A 23,207-nucleotide genomic window follows, 5' to 3' on the forward strand; every position below is an offset into this window, starting at 1 on the left:
ACAAGACCAACAGAGGGAATGAAAGTCAGAGAGATCAGATAAAGGATTTGACAAGATCCTGCACAAAAAACAAAGCTAGTGAGAAATAAATTACACTGTCTCGATGTTTTTCATAAAAATACTTGCACCTTTACATTCATTTAACGGTCCCAGTCCGTATGATTATGAAACTGTTTCCTCATTTTTATGGGACACATCATATTGCACAGCTATCCCTTGAGCACAGTGCACACTCACACAGGCCTGACCTAGAATTCACTGTGTTCCCTTTGTGTTCCCGTTGACATTTCCATAGCGAGATCACCTGTGAGCTTCATCACGGAGGCCATGCATAGCATTAGGGCTTTACAAAAGCCTGGCAGTGGTGCAACATGTAACATAAACCCACAGACATGTGACCTATAAGGGCCCCTTTGTTCTTCTTATCCACATGTAATAACGTGCAGACAAAACAATGGTAAGCGTAATGCATATTATGCCTGAATCCGATAATGATATATAACCTGGTGGCTGGAAAAGAATGTAATTCCAATATGTCAGAGTTCTGATTTGGCCACAATTTGCATTGCTATAATAGCTTATTGACTATCTCAAGGTTGAAGGAGGCCACCACAGCTGCATGTAATGACTATGTGGAACAAGTATATTTCAAGTTCTCAAAGTTCAGTCACGTGGGTGGTCTCATCGATATGTGATGTTTATGCTGGTCTATGCTGAGACTATAACCAAATAATGTGTGACTTTTCTATTTCGGTGCCACACAAATACTTTCCATGTTAGTCAATATGGGTAGAATTCATTAGCCCGTAATAATAGCTACGTGGTGTAAACGTACTTCCTACAAACACTGATTTCCTAGGCTAATGATGTTCTGACTTCACTTAATGTTTATAAGCAGGAAGTACAAAATTCAAATGCTTGAGGACAAAAAAAATCATGGATTTCTGATAGTGAAATTTCTTTTTAAATTTGATTTCATGCCAACCACTCATATTATAGTAAAACCACAAGTACAACACGAATTATGATTAAAAATGTGAAAGTCAGATGCTCTAGATTAGTTGCTGAAACTGTAAAGAGGACAGACCCTTGACTGAAAAGCTTCAGCAAAAGCAATAAATGAGTAAGATTATGCAGCTACATGCAGAAATTATAGGCAGACTGAGAAAGAGGTTCCTAAACCAGAGAGTCATAGAATCACTGAACTGATGTAACTTTTTCTGGAATTTCTTCAGCTCTTTAAGCTGGACTGTGGATCACTCTACTGCTGAATATTATACCCCTTCACAAAAACTACATGTACACTTGCACAAATTGAACTGGCTTGTGACAACACATTTTTGCACTACATATTCAAAAGTACAATTACGACGACTAAACTAAGGGACCGTAGGTTAAATGCAAACTGTTATTTATTTCTTACACAAATTTAATGTGTTGGAGACACAAAGCAATATGGCCGCCATACCACACTCCCATAATGTGTAAATGATAAAATTACAGTTCGACAAGCAGAGCGTAATGTAATATGAGTTTTACATTAGCATTAATTCCCAAAAGTCATTAAAATACAATTGCCTACCATCCTGTATAATGTAATGGTATCATTACTGTTCAAATATAACTTATGGGCATCTACAATCGGAGCAAGTGGGGGAAAAAAACTGTTGTTTTTAGGGAACAGTTTAAGTAAAACTTTGGTCAGCTATCACCGACATAGAAGAATAGCAGATCAAATGCTCTCTGCTAGCCTGGCCGTGCACTGAGATAAAGACAATGCATATTAACAGTGAGAGATCACTCCCACTACAAGAAATGCAGGCTGCAATGGGCAAGCAAGCATCAGAACTGGATGGCCAAGTGTGTGTCATGCATCCGGGGGATATGCTGGACCAACAAGTCAAATCCACAGCTAAACAGCCCCATGAGAAGTCGGGATTCAGGCACTCTGTGCTATTATAGTTCTTTTGCAGGATTCCTTTTTACCAACAGCAGATTCCAGGTCAATCCAAAGATTTTAAATCGGACTGAGATCAGGATTCACTGCTGGCCAGTTTAACACTGTCCTGTTTAATCATGACTTCGATTTCATGCTTCTGTTTCCAGGGGTGCTGGGGGGGGGGGGGGGGGTGGTTAGGGTGATACCAAGGGCTGCTAAGTGACCGGTAAGGAGTTGAGGGGGTTCAGGGGGGTGTATTAACTAATTTTGATTACTGGAAGGGTTACAACCCCCACTCACCCCTTAATTTACGGCCATGGTGACACATGGTGATTCACTTTAAAATACCCAGGTAGTCCACAACAGGTAGTCCACAAACATTTTGTAACCTCCACCATATTTAATTTTAGATAGAGCATCCTTTTCCTTATAAGCCTCCTTTTATTGCCTGTGAATAAAACACTGCTCTGCATTGCCAAACAGATCTATAATGTTTCATCGGTCCGCACTTTCCCAGAAGGATTTTGGTTTATCCAGGTGGGTTTCGGCAAAGATCAGTCATGCCAGACCTGTGCCTGTGTGACAGTGGGGTCCTCCTTGGCCCCCACCCATGCAGCCATCCTCAGTCTAGTGTGTGGCATATGGTGCAGGTTGGAATCGTCACTCCAGGTCAGCTTTAAGCTCTTTGGATGTTCAATGTTTTTTTCCCCAACAGTTCACACCAGTCTTCAAAGATTCAGTAAATCTTCCTCTTCCCACTACGTCTGGGAGACTCTTGACACTTGCAAGAACTGCAAACTTAATGATAACACTGCAAACTGTGGAAGCTGGTATGCCAACACCTGTGGAAACGGTCTCAGAGTATCCCGCTTTATATTTGGTGACAGTAGCTTTATTTCTGATGGTCTCAGGCAGATCTTTTTCCACGTCAAAAAAGGATCATGGTTTTTAAACAGATTATTACTGGTTAATCCATGTCATCATTATACCAGCAATCTATCACAAGTGAGTCTAACTGCACTGCAAATGACAAACTGGCTATTCTCATTTGCCTTGATTTGTTCTAAAAGGTATGAATAAATACACCATAGCATACTTTCTCTTTTCATTCTCAATGTTTACTCCTACGCTGTTGTGTATTGAGCAGCTGAGTGCATATAGAGCTAAGCTGTCTCGCTGTCCACGTTCTTTCAGAAGATATCAAAGATCATATGCCAAAACGCACGGGTGCCAATAATGTCGACCAATTCTGTAGGTAACAGATGTTAACAGAAGACACTGCACTTCCTCCATCCATTTCCCATGTAAACAGCATAGAATCAGTCACCTGTGAGGAATGTTCCCGCTGCTCCTGTAATCATCTAATGATGCACCTCTGTGAAGTGCTCCCTCATACTGGGGCTGGGGGCCACTCCTGTGCTCACGGTGTGTCATGTTGATTACTGCTGCCCCTGACCTTGTTAAACCTGTCAGCGTGCATGTGCACTCCAATTTCCAGAGCGGCACAAGCCTGAGCAGCCCCCCCCAGGAATGTCGCGGTGGGGCCCCCCTTCAGCCCAGCCCTGCGCGGCTTCCCACTGTTGCCTCCTCCATCTCTCTGCTTCTGCCTTGATCTGGAGATGATGCCCGTGTGGCCAGGCTAGGCGCGGAATCTGCACCTTAAAATGCCACCCATGTACTGTTCAACAACAGCGTAAGGGAGCGGAAGGGAGTCGTCAGCCGTGAGCGAAGCGAAACTGATCAATTCTAGACAGGGGAAGGGTTAAAAAAAATAATTATTATCTGACCTTTGACTAGCTCACAAAACAATTCACATTATCAGAGCACAAAGCTGACCTTAGACTTCTTTAAATGGGAGGGTATTGATTGGTTGATCTTTGCAGACAAACATCGCAGAGCATGTCTGGGGCTACTTGGCCAAGACGGCAGCTTGCAGGGCGGCCGTGGTGATCAAAAAATGGAGGGCAGATACAGCGTACCATGCAGCACAACAGCAATATGACTTGTCATGTATGTAGCTAAATATTTATGTATGAGCTTATGAATATGTGACTACACACATTTTTGGTGTAATATACTATATATCACACTATTAATTTGTATGTTTAATTTCCTGAAACTTCAATTCAAAAATGCTCAAAAAAACACTGCACCAGCACAATCTGCATGTAGAGAAGGAAACAAACTGAAAAAGACCAAAAATTCTCTAACACTGATTTTGTAATTAGTCGTTTATATGCATATTTATTTTTTTTTTACTTTAGACAATATGACTGACAAGCACTGTATAATGAGCTGAAAAATGTGTTACATTCCCATTGCACATTTTAAAATGTGAAGTTATTAGAAGTGAATAAAAACAAAATGAGCCAGTTGTACGAGGATCAAAAGCAATCCAGTAGGTATGGCCTTTTCTTCTTGAGTCAATCAAAGTGACTTCTTCATATGATGAATTAATATTGAAATGTGGCATAAGATCTTCATTCATGAGAGGGAGGGACAGAGGAAGAGAGGGGGAAAGAATACTTCAAGATTTTTAAGAGAGTTTTCTCAAGTTTTCTTAAGTATATGTAATAAAACATTGATTGTTGCAAATACGTGACCCGTAAAATGTGGAGGTTAGTTCTCCCTTCAGACCGGAGCATATAATTATGCAAATAGAGATCTGACAGTGATCTGGTGGACAGTTCCCAAATACAAAGAGAAGGAGTGATGTTTTAACTTTGCCAAAGGCTCTGTGGAAATATTTACCATAAAGAAGACTTAAATTAATGCCAGGATAAGGGAGTACACCTAACTTCTGAGCAAATTCAAAGGCCACCCTCGGCCACCCCATCGATATACGCAGAGAGAGAGATAACAGAACCCTTCTGGATCGATGACCTAAGAAATAAAAAGCAAATATCATCATTTATTCATATACAAAATTTTTATGTTTACTGTACTATAATTCCTCAAATTGGATGGATGTCCTCTCAACATTCATACACACATACTTGAGTCCACAGTAATAAAGTGTATATTTGCACTCATCAGTTGCTGGTGTCTACAAAACAGCGACATGCAGAAAGAACACAAATGGGAGGGAAATAAAATCAAAAGAGTCATGGGAATGGGGTGGGAGTGATCCTCAGCCAAAAGGTCAGTCCGATGCCGCGCCAGCTCAGCGGATTGCATGCAGTCAGCTAGAACTAAGCATGGCACAGCAGTCATGATCCTGGAGCCAAGCCAGGTCCTGAATGCTGCGGGAAGTCACCAGGCCCCCTTTCTAACTTTTAACGTTTTCATTAGTGCTGTAGACAGCACGTAAGAGAGAGGGAGAGAGAGAGAGACCAGAGACGGTGCGAGAGAAAGCCGCCGTTTTGCCAGCCACAGTAGCGCAAGTCATGCACGGTTTTGTTCCTCTATGGAGGGAGAGGATCGGGAAAAAAGTGAGGCCACCCTTTCTGGGCCATGGCCCATAAACAGAAGGGACTTTCTCCCCTGCTTTTGCCGTGCACCGTGGGTAGCTGGGGCTTGAGTATCACTGGTGGCACTGACACATGACACAGAAAACAGGATTAGAAATAGGGACAGAAAGTGCCAAAAACATCACAAGCACTGTAACCAGGGATTGACATAACTGGCACGCAAGTATGCATTCACCTTTAAAAGCGATACGTGTGGCAATCGATTGTTGTAACAGCGTGAATGTGTACGTATTTTATGTGCATTTGCGCCGATATGACAAGAAATTATCGTGTACCTCTTTACCGCAAATGAAGTACGAATTAGCATATAAAGGTTAAAATGCACAATAATTTCTATAGTCATATCGGCACAAATGCACATAAGATACGTACGCATTCACGCTGTTACAACAATCGACTGCCACACATATCACTTTTAAAGATGAACGCATACTTGCGTACCAGTTATGTCAATCCCTGACTGTAACATAATTTTCCACAAAACAGAGGCAACAATCCTAGAGGCATATTCAGGTCAAGCATTGTGTGTTGGAACTAGCGCATGGGCCAACACGGTCAGCAAAATACCAACCAAGTTGCATCAATAAAATACACAGCTAAAACACGAGACATTCCATGCAATACTCTTCATGCATGCACTATATATAAACACATTAGAACAGAAAAGTAATTAGGCAAATGACAACTATGTCATTAAAATTCCATTCTCTTTAGCTGTGACTCTCCACAGACTTAGATTAATCAAATATTCTTTGTTTGAACACAACAAAACTGCACAAATATGGGCTGGCTCTTTTGATGCTTTAAGGTAAATTGTGTGATATATGTAATATATATGCATATATGAGTAAAGAAAAACACGCAAGAAAATTCAATTAAATTAAAAATTTAATTTAATTTCTGTCTTGAATTTTTCTAAATAAAAAAATATATGCATGTTGCAGGCTTTCTGCATTTCATAATGACATGCTAAGATTTAACTTATTGACCATTTCAGAATTCTTTGTATTTGTTGTACATGAGGAAAATACAGTTTATTCTTCTTTACTGTAGAGCCAGTTTTTGGCTCTCCCAGAAGGATTTTGCACAGCTCAGGAAGGAATCTATTTTGTAAGGCTCCCTGTTATTTGATCCATGCAAGCAGGTGAACAAAACCAGCAGGCCAAAAAAAAGGGCGATCCAGGCCACCTTAATACACAGCTGTTACAGTATAAACGAGATGTCTGGGACAATTTAAGAGAATGAGGAGCTACAAGAGGGCGACAAAGCCAAAAAGGGTTTAAGTTGTAGCGTTGCATCTGTGTCAGGGATCAGATCATCCATATAGGGTGTGGTAGCAGCTCCACACAGAGGCAACCAATTACATATGACCAGAAGCAACACTCAGTGGCCAAAGGTCACTGCAGATTTCAGCAAATCTCCACAGGCATGGCATCAGATTAAGCCAGAGGAGAGATTGCCCTTCAACCTCAGACCGATAAGACCCTTGAAGTCCTTGGCTGACCTAGACTTGACTCTTTCATCTGAGATGCTAACTATACTAATTGCAGTCTGATAGCGGTCTGGTGCCAGACGATTCATTTAGATGTTTTATATGCGCTCTTCCACAACTGGTGACAACTTCACTTAGCAAGGGGTGTGCAAAGCTTTTTGGTACCACCCCCTCCCTTTTGTTTTCCTTTCATTTCTTCTGTAGAACAACAACCAGGTCCCATAGACGTCAACAGATGAAATTACACTGAGTCGGATCTTACAGGATAAACGGAGGATTAAAATGGCATCACGTATTTCTGACTTACTTCCACATTTATTATTTCTCACTGTAATAAAGGAAATAAAGCAGACGGCCTGTCTTGCATCAGGGGGTCCATTAGGGCTTTCCAGCTCATGTTTCTTCAGAACCACACAGAAGTCAACTGTCTTAGCGGAAGGCTAAGTGTTTTCACACTTCTGTGTCTTCCCTTCAAAATGATGCCGGTTCCCCTTTTGATTCATAATTGAACCACGCCAAGGAGTGACGGCACTACATGTGAAGTGGACCTCTCTGTTTCTTTAAATGCTATAACTGTTTCCTCATATTACATAGCAGGGCAACCCAAGGGGCCAGGGGGAAATATAACAGGCGTAAGCATTTCATTACAGATAGTTCACTACCTCTAAGGTCATAAGTGATGTTTCTGTGAGAGGCCTCCATCCAGAACAAGGAAGGTAAATTGCAATCTATTTACATATTTCAACTGTCAAAGTAAAAAATCCATCCATCCATCCATCCATCCATCCATCCATCCATCCATCCATCCATCTTCTGCAACTGCTTGTCCTATTCAGGATTGCAGGAGGTGTGGAGCCTATCCTGGAGGCTACAGGCACAAGGCAGAGAACAACCCAAGATGGGGTAGTGCGCACACACACACCAGTCACTCACACATGCATACCTATGGGCAGTTTTGTAGCTTCGATTAACCTCAGCATGCTTTTGGACTGTGGGGGGAAACCGGAGTTCACAGTATAAAATGCTGTATAGAAATGTCAGTTTACACATTTCTGCTGTGTAACCCGACACGCAGATATAGGTTTGGACGACATGGGCAGTTGCCCAGGGTGGCATCTTGCTGGGTGTGGCACTTGGGTACCCGCACAGAAATGGGGAGGGGGCAGGGCTGGGTTGACCTCAAGTCGCCCCACTGGAAGCCCAAGGTAGGGGGAGCGGGGAAATCTATGAAATAGCACACCTTTATCTTTGTACTGTACTTTAGCAATTAGTAAAATCAGTCACACTACAAAAATGCTACCAAATAAGCCACAATTTATTCATGATACTGTGAATATATAGTTTCACAGACATGTTGTTGCATTTTTTTATGGTTTGTACAAAATCGTTAAGAATAATATAAAGCCAGTCTGCACACCACAAAGGTGAACTGGTTTAGTCTTGAGTATTGGTTGACAGTGTTAGGGAATGGGTCACGTATTGATGCTCGATTGCCAAATTCATATTCTGAATAGGAAACGGATAAAGCCTTCAGGTGCCCAGAAAAAATAGGAAAGAGAAAATGAGAAATGAACAAAAGATAAATGATGCAGCTATTTTTTCTATTTATAATATTATGCATGTAATGAAAGAGGCCACTATAACTCTAGTATGTTTGTTGGCCAATAGGCTAATAGTGTAATAATTCTATTCTATTTGTTACTTTTTATTTATATACTACAATTTGTTTATTTGGTACTTTTTTAGATAATTGTGAATCTTATTTTATATATTCTTTTTGTAAATCTATATCTTTATATTTTACAATTATGTATTTGTATTGCTCCAAATGGTGGGGGGTGGTAGATGGGTACAATACAAGCTAGAATATTGGCTGGCAGATATTTCCAGTGAATTTGGCTTTGATCACTCTTAACAAATGCTAACTCAAAAGATACTTTAAGGACATCATGCATTGCCTGAGATTCCAACTTGTTTTGTTAAAAAATATCCTGTTATGAAGAGGGAATTTACTCTAATAGAATAATATAAATCATATGGTTTAAAAAAAGAGCGGATCTCACCATTGCAGATTTGTGCCAAGTAGTAAGATGTTCTTACAAAACAGCATAACAACAAACAATACCAGAGTGATCATTATTTATGAAAATGAATGTTACAATAAAAAAACAGTTTGTCCCAGATGGCAATTAATCTTGTGTTTTATGTATAATACTATCAATGTTAAGTGTATATTACGGCATCATGAAAAAAAATTTAAATAAAATTTTTTGCACGGTGATTTTACACAATATATTGCATTTCAATGTAATACATACAATGTCAGTAGAATCAGAATCATCTCAAAATAGCTACCCATTGACTGCCGGGCTCCACATCTGATTGTGATGTCACTCGGCCAAAAAGTCAAACTCTGCATTAACCGTGAGCCTATCTGAAATTGCACGGCACCCTTTTTAGTGACTACAGAATGTATATGTAACAGAAGCTGAAACACTGGCATTACATGTTCCACAGTAATTCTTAAATATGCTAAAACGTGACACCGCCGGCCCAGTGTGCCACGGTTTGTGTGCCTGCTTGCAGTTTCCACTGGTATCATCTCATTCACACTCACTCTGGTGATCCGAGCTTCTCTAGTAGGTTACAAAGAAGCACCTGGCATGTATCCTAGCTGGGAGGATTTCAGCTTTCCAGCGGACGAGAAGCTCGGGATGACGGGCGATGGCATCATGGCCGGATCAGTGTGACCTATCTCATTACTCTGCAGAACAACTAGTGCAGCACTTTCAAAGGAGTTTATAATTACGGCTTCCCAAGTCACAAACAAATCTCGCTTATTACTACTCCTTTCTCGGTGCCAAGCTGTGGGAAATCATCTTTTAATTGAGGTATTTCCTTAATGTTTGAGAGCTGCTACCATAGGCTGTTTGCACCATATTCAAAGATTCTTAATACAGTTTTTATCTGCCATCAAAGCACGTGTGAAACAAGCCAAGGTCATAGCTGCAGTCATAGTATGAGGGAAGAAATCATTTCAACACTGTTTACACGGCTACACTCATAATTTCCCATTTCCAGGCAAAAATGAAACAAACATTTTAATTTGAGACTGATTACAACTCAAGCACCTTCAAGGAGGTTTAATCATCTTGTGCAATTATGTACATCCCTAATATATTCTCGGCAGTTCTTTGTTTATTAGTTGTGAATTTCCACAAAGACAGAGATTAAAATGTACAACAAACATTTGCAATAAAAATTTACACATTAAAATGGTGTTTTTTTTATACCAAAAGTGAACATTCACATAAAACATCAAAAAGGATTGCTTATTGCTTATTGCCAGACTGGTGTATAATTATTAGTATTTTTCCTCTCAGGATAATTGGTGATACTTTATTTGAAATCACCACAATTCTTGGAATTTTATCGCTGTTATGAAGCCCTTTCAATATGCAGCTCTTATATGTTTCTAAATATAGCCTAAATGTGCTTGCATGGCTATTTTGAAACAAAACAAACTAGGCAGTTCTTTTCCCTTTTGCCAAACTGCGTGGAAGTGGTTTCATTTTGAGAATGCTGTTACTCTGCATCGCAGGAGCCATTTATTTGCCCTGATCGACTGATAAATCCATCACAGCCCAATAATGAACCATTCAGTCACACACCTGACCTGCCCTGCCGGCAGGTCCTCCGGAAGATGACGCACGAGCGGATCTCTCTGCTGCGTTCCCCCTGTGACAGACCCCCAGCAATGAGGTCTGTGTATACACCTCCCCAACAGCTATGCTGCTGCCACCCAGCAGTCTGCACTGTCTGCACTGGCTAAGGGTGGCAAAACAAACTGATTATCCAGCACAGATTAACGTACAAACGTTAACACCTTGGATTCTTCTTTTATCAGTCAGTGATAACCTCACATGTGGGGGTTAGTCTCTCATTGGGGGACTGTATAAAAGAGGGCACCAAAATAACAGAATATTCACCACTCTGCCACTCTCTTGGGCAAATCAGTCCATGAGCTAACATTTAAATGTTTTATTGCATTTTCATTTATTCATACGGACGGCTGACAGCTTTTTTTGTGATGCACGGTGGGCCGTCTCAATAAGCAAAGCATGCTTCTGAACTGCACGTACCTGGTGAAGTGCTAATAAAAGAAAACACACTTCAGCCACTTGAATGGGCCAGTTTTGAATACGGAGAGAAATTGCCCTGGGAAGTGCATTACTGCCACTGGCTGCTATCCTTTACGGCAGGCTCATCTAACTGCATCACAAAGTGCCCAACAAAGTTAAATGATTCAACCTCTTCCTTTGTCACTGCAACGAATTAAGCACACCCAGGTAATAATGATGATCCTAATGTATTCTGAAAACACTCACTGTTTATAAGAATAAAATTGACCCTCCTTGTCAAGAGCTCACAGTATCTATCAGTATCTATCCACTAATACGAGAGAAACGTGAAAACATTTTTCAATTGGGGTGGGGGGGGACTTTACACTTCAGGCCTCACATGAACAAGTAATACAACACAAAAAAACATTTGGTATATATTTGGGCATTATTTTGTACTACTACAAGACACTACAGTAATTGTATTTTATGGCCTCAACCATAAACAGAAGATTGTATTCCTAAGGGTTTTCCTTCAAATGTTCATACAAAGAGTAATGACGTTAAACAACCCTATGGTCCAAAGGACTTTTTAGCCATTTTCACAAGATATCCCACAAATATATAGGCAAGAATGGCTCTTAAAAACTTTGAAGGCTTCACCTGACCTTCTGCGTTGCTTAGCAACCGGATTTCATTTAAAATTTCTAATAAAAAAATCTCCGCGAACAAGATTAAGTCGAGGATGTTATGAGGAAAAAGGCCCAGAGATAAGATGAGATCAACAGGGACACAAAAGGTAGCATAAAGGAATGGCAAAGCTTTTCTAGCTCAAACAGCTGGGGCTACATTTTCACATTACCTTGTGTAAAATGAGTTAGACGAAAAAATAAATCTCGTCACTCATTACAGCTCCCAGCTCAGGATGGTTTGAAACCAAGCTACGTTACTCCCCAAGCTGAGCGTCCATGCTCACACTATCCTGAATGGAATATCATTTTATATATTGATTTCAGGATGAAAAGTGAATAAACAGCCCATTCATGATGACCATTGAACACCTTCCTGCTTTAATTAATAATGGACTTGGCAAACAAGAGCAGTTCTTAGATTCTTCCTTCAAAATGGCCAGTAATTGGGTCCTAGTAAATCTATGTGCGGATGCATCAATATGTCTTGCACCTTGATCTTGCACCTGATCCAACATTGGCATTTTGGTATAGACAGTACACAACACAAGGCACTTTAGACACAGGAAAATGAAAGGCATGGATACAAGTGATCAAAGTTCCCTGGTTCAGCGTTCCCTTGAATCTCAAGAGGCCCGGGGCTTTACGTGGTATGTCAGACGTAAGGCCGGCACCTCATCCTAGCAATCCCCAGCTGTGAGTCGTCTCTTTTGTTTTAGGAAGAAAAAAGGGAAGGGTACAGTGGAAGGTCATCCAACTGAGGCGCCCTGCTGGGCCTGCTTTCCAGGGCGGACCGGTTTCCGAGTGCCGTCCGGACCTTGTACTGGAGGGGGTAGTAGGACTGCGAAATAGACAGAGACCACTCAATCAATCATGTCTGCAGGGGAATGTTTCTCACCGGCTGGTTATTACAGATCTGACTAGGGAATTTATGGGATCTACGTGCTGTTTCGACGTTTGAGATCGCTCGCGCTCACGGAAACGGTCGGCACGAAAACATGTTGATAGCGTGGATCCCATGACACGAGAAGAAAAAGGTTTCTCCAAAATCCTTCTGCGCTTTTCAAAGACCACGTCACATTTATCTGCCCTGTCCGCCTCAGCCGAGTCTGACCCTCGCAGAAACATTTTTCTGAGAGTCAGGAGAGAAGAAAGAGGCTGGCATGGAGCCGCACAATGCTCCCACACTCTCCCTTTAAACTTCATCTCATTACATAAAGCCACAAGCCAAGTGGGTCAGGGCCTGCCAGTCATCTTCTGTAGGAGACGGATCAAAGATGTTTAGGTCCCCATCACGATTTTAAAGAGGAATAGAAAATGAAGGCTGTTTCTTCTGATCCTCCAGGACCAAGAGGGCAAGAGAGACAGAGAAATTAAGAGGTGACTGTAAAAACTTTAAAGCTGTCCTTCCCTCAATCACGTTGCAACAAAGAGTTAAGTATCTAACTAACAGTGAAATAAACACAATTACATTACTCAAGACTTTGGTTTAGTCATTCAACAACAAATGCAGAGGATTTTGAAATGATGAAGCTGGGCAATATGGCAGAGGTTTTTTCTTCCTCTAGAGAGGAGTGAAATGCTGCAATGAGTTATCTGAGCACTATTTATAAAGATACCCTCCACAGTTCAAAAATAACTGAAGGAGACAGGTCAAGTTTGACCCCAGGGGCTTGGGCTACAACACTGGGTGCTTTGGGGTCAATATTGAGGGAACCCATGATTGCTCTTCAATGGTGTGCCAAAGGCGTTTTGAAATGTCTTATAGAGAACCAACAGCTATAAGCAAACTTCTGATCTCACAAAAAATTGCCATTTCTTTCCTCACACTTTAAACCAGAGAAATTCTCTGAAGCACTGTAAGCTGCTCAGTACTTAATTGAGTTAAATATAGTGAGTGCAATTGGACATGCATACAGGCTACACTGTCATACATTTTAAATTGAAAATTTAACTCACACTATTTTTAATGAATTTAACGGAAAGTGTAGAAAGAAGGGAAACCTCAGGACTATACATTAAACAAAGCAAGATGTGGTCCTCAATAAAAATGCAATTAAGGTTAATTACAAACAGGTTTTCAGATCCTTGTACTAGGGCAGGACATGTAATTAAAGTTTAGATACACATTAACTTACTTTGTTAACAATCAATCACTGGTTGAGTTCAATATGTTCTTAGTAATTAATAATTGAGCCAGGAAACAAATCACCGAGGTGAAGGCACACTGTCCAGCTTTGCATCATTAGGATTCACCAGTTGGGTCAAAGCACTTTTAGCGGATTGGGGAGGTCTCTACAACCCTGTGCCATTAGAACAACAGATGGGCTCAATGTATCCAATTTACTAAAATCCAAAAAAATCCAAATAACCTTTGACATGCATAAAGTACCATAAAAGGGCAGCTCAAACGGGACTATTAAGTGAAGTTCTTCAACTTCTTCACTCACTAAGGAGCAACACAACGTCAGAAATGCTGTACCAGTCAGGGGCAAATGTGGGGGAAAACATTACTGGGAAAAACGTCCACACAATCTATATAAAACGCAGTTGCATAAGGCAGTCATTTCAATTCAAATAACTGACAAGTTCATTTAGGTTCACTCTACCCAGGCAGATGCAAAAAACACAGCAGTGTTCTCATTCAGATTGCAGGAGAACTTGAATGCTAGAATGCAGCCTTTGATTGGGCCAACAATGCAGCTGGGGCCTTCTGAAGCACACAGATCTCTGTGGGAGAACAGGCTTCAAGAACCATCCAGCCTATCTCTGCATTATTTTCCACTGTGTCCTGCGAGTGCGTAAAAGATAAAATCCTGCTGGTTTTTCAGGTAGTTGCAGGCAGTGAAGCATTGGCCTTCTAGTGAAACTCCCCATCCAGACAAACGGAACAGTGGAGAGTATCTGTGAGTTTTTTTTCACAACAAAGACAATAAACAGAGATGTCAGCATCACCCCCCGGCCCTGAGTCATGCTGGTACCAGTATTGCTACACAGGCAATCAGCAGCAACAGAAAGCTCCGCCTCCGGCTCTGCTCCAGGCCACACAGAGCACAGGCTCTCACTGCCCTGGCAACCAGCATCAGTGGCTCCTTGTAGCGCTTCATTCATCTGAACGAGAAACTTCTGTCTCTTTGTCTGCTCAACCTCTTGGCCATCTGTATGTGAGCTGTCCCTCCTTGGCGGTGTTCCAGCGGGACGAGTCAAGGCTGCCACATGAAGGGGATCGTCAATGGGTCCAATGCTGGTGCCCAAGCTTAGACCTACTCTTGAACTGGCCCTATCCGTAAGATGGTTCTTGTGGACATAATAAGGAAAAAAAATTTAAAGGCTTTGCTAAGTTGTTTGGCTATCAGTCCTCTAGTGGTTACCCATTAATGGAGGTATTTCAGAACTTCCTAGGGGTGTTTCACCTGCTATATATTTGAAATGATTGTACAGAAATAAATGGTAAATCGCAAAGGAAATCTTCAAGGAAGAAATTTCAACTGACACGTCAAGTGCAGACCCTTCAGAAATGTCAAATGCACAAATGATAGTTGTGTCACTTTTTGTCGTTAATGTCTGTTTTTACCCCCCAGTTTCCCAGTGCCCACCCTGCTTTCTACCAGCAGTGACTCACCCTGTGACCCTCCCAGAGTGCCGGCACACAACAAAAATCCAACCTTGCAAAAAACCCAATATGTAGGCCAGTCTGCAGTGGGCTTGGGGTGGATCTACAGGAGTAGCATCATTTACAGCACAATCCCATTCATTAAAACTGATAAACCTTTATTAAAGAAGGCGCTGAATCACCGGTGCGCATCTCGCACAGTGCATGATAACCGTCTCTTACGATGGCAGCCTCATTGCAGTGGCCAGTGCAAGCACAGGCACTCTTCATTAGCGCTTGCAGTTAGAGTCAGGATGCACAGATGGGGCAGGCATGGTACGGCAAATCTAACAGCCCAGTTTCGGTTTAGCAAAACCTCATACATAAACTCAGCTAACATCTGAGATCCTGCTTGTCCCAGACAGTGAAACGCTCTCCCTCACATCACTAGGAAATAGCAAGGCAGTTTTTACTCAGTAAAATATACGAAACACACGCATAATAAACACACAGCAAGGTTAATAAAAAGGTAACCATTCATATAATAACATGAAGTGCTGTGCCATTTTTAAAGGAGTGGACTCGTGCTGTGAGATGGAGCTCATGTGTTCTATCATTTACATGCTAGTGATAAATATGCTCCACACACAGCCAGGACAGTGTTTCTACAGGAAATGCACACACAGAAATAACCATGGCGAGGGGGGAAGACCTGGCAACCTCGGGCACATGACCCAAGCAAGCCGGGGGCGAGAGTCGCATGGTACCTGCAGAGATGCGGGGGCAGTCGGGTAACATGGTCTCCAATGGCGTATCCAGGGGCTCAGTGCTCGACACCCAGTTACAGCAGTGCTGCAGGAGACAAAAACAGGCAATTAAAAGTTGCGTGACTCATTTCCCAGGTGGCCTTGATCTGTACATGGTCAGTGGCAGCGACCCCCCCCCTCCATGTTCAGGGTTATGACCCCGCCCCCCCTGCTCTCCCATCCTAAGCTGGCAGCGTTGCTGAAGACCAGAATGTTATTCCATGATTATCTCTTAGAAACACACTAAACCCCACCTCTTTGTCACCACTGAACACACATAACCTTTGGCCTTTCATGGAGATGTTCACATCCGATGTACTTAACACAAAGCAGAGGAATGGGCCAGCCTATTAAATTACGAAAAGGCGTAGAGTGCTTTTAAGGGGTATTATAAGCATTTGTGAGAATATGAACATTTCTGACTGTACTGTACAGAGACACTGCAGCCCCTCCCTGTCTGCCTTGCCCTTGTCACCAGCACCCGACTGCCCTAGACAAGCCTGTCCCAGCCAAACATGGCTGGCAGGGCAAACTGCACCTAGTTCTTTAATGGATACACCACACAGCCCCAGGTCAGGTCACATCAAACCAGCGGCAGCCTGTCCGGCCCCCTTAGCCCTAAAGCCTTCTGCCAGCAAGGGGTCACTACATCCCACACAGAATGGTGTTACTGGGCCACTCAATGGTGTGTGTGTGTGTGTGTGGGCGCATTGGGGGAAATCCCGCACTAAACAGACTGTCCTAACGACATTCTGAAATAAAATAATATTTATCCCCACACTAATACCATAATTCTCATTTTTTAAATGTGGAAGAAATCAACAATATTTGCACTGATTGGTATATTGTAATAAAATAGTTACCACTCCTCATGGCGTATAATGCACTGTTGGAGCACGGTGGCTTGTGTGTATCAGGAATGCTAAGAGCTGTACTGGCTGGAGCCTTTAGCTCCTATCAGAGTCCATCCACGGCAAACCGGATTCAGCAGCAGTGCCAGACCGTTTTGGTGCCAGATGATCATGGTAGGGACACTATTTCCAATTGTGACCGGTAAACCACTTCCGTACCTTATCAAGAAAACCTTATGGACAAAAATATAAAATGATTCACCCTTTCACTACCACAGCTACAAATATATAGGAAGCTTATACCACAACAGGCAATGCAGACAAAAAAGAAACTGGAAAGTTTAATGACCAGATTTGGGGTTGAAATAGGCCAGACATGCGAAGACTGAGGACTGGAATGCCAAACCTGAAATGGACCTGGAGACCAGCGAATCAACTGCTGCACACCAAGCAACCTCTTCACCAATCCATCGATCAAGCAACCGAAGGGTTTGTATATAAACCTGGACGTTCTCGGGCACCTGGATGACCAAACTGAAGCTATGCTATTTTGGATATCGCATGAGACAACTCATTAGAGAACAAAATGGTCAGAAAAGCTTGATCTAGTGACAGAACATAAAAAAAACATAACTTTTAAGTAATATAAAGTTAATTTCTACATAGATTTTCTATCTATATAGAGCAGGCTTCTGTGACTAGGGATTTTTTTTAAATAATATCTGACAGCATATTTAATAACCAAAATCATATCCTTATGCACTTTCACTGACATGTCAATCAAAATTTGTGTTTGGCATTTTTGATAAAATGCCTGTAATCACTACACTGGGGTTACTTAACCCCAATGGAGCTGAGCAAACAAGCATGTTTTATATCATTTTAGATTTCTTGTTCCCTAGTCACACATCATGGAACTAGACCTCAGTTTAGAAAGACCACTAGACTAGTAAATGAAGTGGTTTCTTTTTATTCCTTAATTCATTCTGTCTGGAATATAATGTTAGCTCTGCAGAGGCAAGGGACAGAATTTCAAAGGTTCAAGTATCAACCAATAAAAGTTTGACGGATTTTGAATTGATTTTTCAGAGTAACTGTACAGTTTAGCGCCAGTGAGAGCTGCAGTAACATAGGCAGGGCTCCAATATAGGACTGAAAAAGTGAAATTCACAAATAACATCTTCTGCCTGTCTCAGGAAAGTGTCGATCAGACACACCATCGAACCTCTTCCAGAAAACAAACATGGTGCCCTGCAGAATTAGATAGTATTCAAAATAATAAACCATATACACAGTCTGTAAACTCTCCGATATTAAAACTACAAAAGAGAGCATTTTCGCTTGATTAATTCACACTAATACTGAAAGATGCTAAAGTAAAAGTTTGCTGCAAAACAATATCTGAGTGCTGTGTGCTTACGTATGTGTTCTGCATGTCAGGTTTGTATATGCAAACAGCCTACATTTGCATAAGATTATGGAACAGAAAAATATCCCTTCAGGCACCCAAATCCACTTGTTTGCCAAATAAGATTAGGTATGAGAATTCTCCAAATTACACAATTACTCAAAGTCATAAACAAACTGGAAATCCTTCACTGCAGGGATGGAGGACACAAAAAGCAGCACCCTGTTCCCTTCAATAATTCATCTCACTTTTCCCAAAGCTTGCTTTTCATATAGCAAATTCCTTTGCCTCAGTTGGTGTGAAAATTCCTGAGGCTGATGACTGTGCATGCAGAGAGGCAGAAATAAAGCCGGGGATAGGTGAGAGTAGACCTGCACCAGGGAAAGAAGCAAAAGACGAAATCAAAGCAAATGAAGACATGCAGAGGGTGAGGAAGAGTTCACCCTAAACCCACTACTTTCTTTGCTTCCCTGGAATAAAGTCACACACAACTAAACAGTAAACAGGGAACCCAAGACTCTCAAAGCAAGATACAGCGGATGGTGATTGACACCTGGGAACCTGTTGGGGAAACTGGATGATGTTGAGACCTAGGGTGATATTAAAAGCCAACATAATCTTGGTGTACAAAAACGTAAGGTAACATAAGGCGTGCGGGTGTTGTCCAGCCAAGATAACGGCTCCCATCCTGTATGACAGTTATCTGATCCATCATAAATTAAGAAAGATAAAATAAAAATGCTAAAATACAGCATGCAGATATAGCCATATCCATCCATGCAGCCATCCTCTAGAGCAGCCTTTCCCAACCCGGTGCTCGGGGACCAGCCTCATTTCTGATTCCTCCCAAGGGACCAGGTTCAGAAACACTGCGCTATACTACTGCACCAGGTGATAATAGGTGATATCAAATGGCTATTATCTAATCAAGAGGGGGACTACATTTACATATTGAAAGAAAAACCTTTGGGCATATCCAGCTAAAAGGTCTAATCTAAATAAACTGGAAAAATTCTTAGGATGGCCAGTGCTTTTAATGGAACACTTCTCTAAATATTAATTCCTCCCATGTCTTGAAGAGCTTTGGAGCTCCTTGCCATCCTTTTTGGATCTTCTATGAGCCCATGTTATATTTTCAGCAGGGTTGATTTTTGTAGTACAGTACATGCTTTTCCTCCATCCAGGATGAAGCATGCACTTTGTTTAACCTTTTTTTTTAATCAATACATTCAGTTTACTTTAACCAGTGGTTGCATCTCGCTGCTGTTATTTTCACCTCCCGAAGCGCAGAGCAGACCTGCACGCAGCAACGGACCACGTCATCCGGCCGACGTCTGACCCATTATCTCCGTATCACCTGTCACACCACGCGCTGATCTCTAAATCAAACCGGTTCTCAGCTCGCCCCGAAATCCAATAACCTCGGCCCTTAAGAGGAGAATTACTAAAGTCTGACAAGGCAGGGTTCAGGATGGAGGGGGAATTGGAAACCCGGCATGCACTCGGCGAGAGGTGTTGCTTTACCTTGTGAAACCTGCTGGGCGATCGCCAGGATTTGATGCAAAAGGAGCGTTAGTGCAGAACAGCAGTGAATAATGCACTAAGATATACTGGGGGGGAGGCGGGGGGAGCCGAAACATCAGCTGGAGATGGACTTTGGACACAAAACCACAATCTCAAATGCAGCGGCAGAGGTGAATCGTATTAAGCTTACTGCCACATAGTAGGATGTGCCAGGTTTCAAACAAGCCAGACAATAAATGCTTTAATTCGTGAGGCAAATAATGGAGTTCCAAAGTGGCCAAATAGTTAGTGTGTAAGATTCAGGTGAATGGATCAGAAACACTGGAGAATTATCGAGTGTGTCAAAGACGAACAATTTCATAAACCATAAAAGTATAAAGTATAAACCGAACATGGACAAACTGGGAAGTGGCTGGAAATCAAAAGTAACAGGCACAGATGGACAATAAACAGCAGAGCTGCCAAAGAGCAGGAGTGAAAGCCGAAACAGCACCTCTGCAACCCGGTCTCAGCTAAAACTGTACATTGTGAGCTTCACAAAGCTGCAATTTATGACAGGGCTTCCACTGAGAGACGGCTCCTAACCAAGCCCAATGCACAAAGACCCATAACCTGGTGTAAGCAGTACAAAACCAGGATCCTGAGGAATGGACATGGAATGGTCTGATGAGACACCCCTTACCCTCTTTTCCTGCATCGCTGAAGAAAGGCCTTCAACACACTGTATCTACCGGGAATGGAGAGGCATTTTGAAGAACTGCTCTGTCCAACGATCGCTCTACATAGCTGCAGAAGTGGTAAGAAATATGGGAGCATTTTACAGAACCAGGTGCATCCTGCAGTGTAAATACTGTTCTCTCATGATGCTTCCATATTCCAAAATAATGCACCAACACACACTACTAAATAAATTAAAGTGGTTTCAAGGACAGCAGGACAAATTCAAATGTCTTTCGTGGCCTCCCCAATTACCTGATCTAAACTGCATTAAAACCTTTAAGGGAGGTGCAGAGAGCAGAGGGCAAAGCATATATCCACCTTCTTCATTAATCAGATAACTGGAGGCTTTTCTTCTTCTACAATGCAAAATGTGGTCCTTGACGTTAAGATACTGTTTGGTGTTTTTCCCACTAGGTGTAAATGTATACTAAAAACATAAATGTGTCTTTAATAGTTCTACTTGAATGTAAAAGACATTTTCTTACTCGTCAGAAGTTTAAAATATATTAGCAGGCTCGGATGTTTGAAAGCTTACTAGCCCACATTTTACTTTTATATATTTTACATTAAATTTTATACAAATGTCAGCAAATGGCCACTGGCAATTGCTTCAGATTTGCTAGTATCAGGCAGTGCTGCAGCATAGAACAGGAAAACTAAGGGTTAGTGAAGGGAAAGTTCTTGTTTTATGCTTCTTGGAGCTGAAGGCTGTAACAGATTTATTGTTCTGGATAATCATCACAAATAGAAATCACTTAACATTCTAATTATGCCACACTGCTGCAAAGGATCAGAAAGCGGAGAAGAAGGCAGCTATCACAACCTTGAATCTCAATGTTCACACCATTGTCCACTGAGGCTTGGTGCCAGACATATTATTAAAAAAAAAAAAAAAAAAACAACTGGATGGCCTGTTGTGAAGATGGTTATTCTATGCGTGACATTTGCATCTTTGGCTCCCATGTAGCCATCACCAGGGATCTGCTCCCTCCAATTTATGTGCATATTGAGTGATCACAGGTGTTCTCTAAGGCTGGAGGAGGCAGACCTTAGGTCACTACATAAAGGGCACATGCTAAATAAAGCAGCCATATAAAAAGGCCAGCAGCCAAGAGCAGACAGCTGCTTTAGGTGTTTACTGATACTCAAAGAAAGAGGGAGGAAAAAAAATGTCAAGCATGGTGTTGTAGTACACAATGTCTGATAACAGCGGTCTGTCCCATAACAGCACGTTAGTGCAGAGTTTTACCTTAAAGAATGAGTTTTCTCTGTAACTCTAAGGTTGTATCTCACCCATCAGTCTTACACCTGTCTAGTTATTAACGTGGAACATCCTTTGAGACATACATACACACAAATATACAGCTGAGAGGGAAGCTTGGGGTCTGAGCGCAGGGTCAGGCCATTTATCTGCTGCCCCTGGAGCATTTGGGGGGGGGGGGGGGTGTTCGGGGGCCTTGCTGAAGAGCGCAGTGGAGATGTGACTATTCTGCCGAAAACAGGATTTGAACTGGCGACCTTCCGAGAACAGGCACAGAGGCTTAACCTGCTGAGCCGCACCCGGCCCCCGCGTGGAGGGCCTGCTTACCTCCTGCATCCACTCTAAGGTGGACTTTCCGGCTTCCTGGTGCCAGACGTTGTGAACGGAGTCCGTCATGGCAACGGCTTGCACGCGGCTCTTCACCTGCGCCTCACGCTTGATCATCTACGAGGGAAAGAAGGGGTTAATCCGCATGTGTCCCTCTCCCTGCCCCACCTTACTGGGGGGGACCCGGGCTGTTTCATGCATAGTATTATGGCTCATCTTCTGCATTAAAGGGGAGATGGAGATGGGTTAATGGCATGCTCCATCGCGAATGCTATAGGAGACAAAGCTTTTGAGGGATGCTGTGGGGGTCAATGGTAACCACTGAAATTTCACTTTCATAAGAAATCACAGGCTGGCCAAAATGGTGGTGTGGGCTGAAGGCACAAAAGAGAAAGTGACACAGAAAGTAAGGAAAACCCATGTGTTCTTACACAACATTCCTCCTACTATCCATCCAGATCAGTGTTTCCCAACCCAGTCCTCGGGGACCCACAGACAGCCCACATTTTTGCCCCCACCCAGCACCCAGCCAGACTGTCTGCAGGTCCCCAAGGAACAGATTAGAAAACACTCTAGATGGCAGTCAGCTATAGAGCTAAAGCCACCCCAGTCCATTCTCGCCTGTTGTCTGCGTTCCCTATGTCAATAAGTATCCATACATTGCAAGGACACAACCGCAAGCATATAGATTCCCAGTGATGTATAGGTACAGTAACAACCAATCATAATTCTTATAAGACGCTCCTAAAATGTTCCTCGGGATAATTCAATTATAGTACTTTAAGGGGCCCATACCTAGGCTATTGAATGTCAACGGCCAACAGTAAACACAATTCTCATGAGTTACTATCAAACACTTTGGCTCAAAGAACAATAAGGGACATGACTTTGCATACACTCTATAAAAGAAAAATAAAAGTAATAGACTGGCAACAACAGGTTAACTATCACTTAGTTGATACATTTTATTGGCATACAGCCTGGCTCTGCTGTACATCAAAATGTCT

At 42.2% G+C, this 23,207-nt stretch overlaps 1 protein-coding gene across 7 annotated transcripts in view; it reads right to left on the minus strand.

The window, feature by feature from the left end:
• The window catches only part of arb2a (ARB2 cotranscriptional regulator A), a 133,182-nt gene that overhangs the window by 23,308 nt on the left and 86,667 nt on the right, over positions 1 to 23,207 (minus strand). For 6 of the 7 annotated variants that reach the window (XM_023818277.2, XM_023818280.2, XM_023818275.2 and 3 more), the window contains 2 exons: positions 22,201 to 22,317; positions 16,071 to 16,155 (listed from right to left, as the gene is read on the minus strand). In XM_023818277.2, the coding sequence (XP_023674045.1) occupies positions 16,071 to 16,155; positions 22,201 to 22,317 (202 nt within the window). Of the gene's footprint in view, positions 1 to 12,107; positions 12,553 to 16,070; positions 16,156 to 22,200; positions 22,318 to 23,207 lie in introns of those variants that run through there. The other variant, XM_023818278.2, reaches the window with a different exon arrangement.

This window comes from Paramormyrops kingsleyae, chromosome 2 (genome assembly GCF_048594095.1).
Source record: "Paramormyrops kingsleyae isolate MSU_618 chromosome 2, PKINGS_0.4, whole genome shotgun sequence".
NCBI lineage: Eukaryota > Metazoa > Chordata > Actinopteri > Osteoglossiformes > Mormyridae > Paramormyrops > Paramormyrops kingsleyae.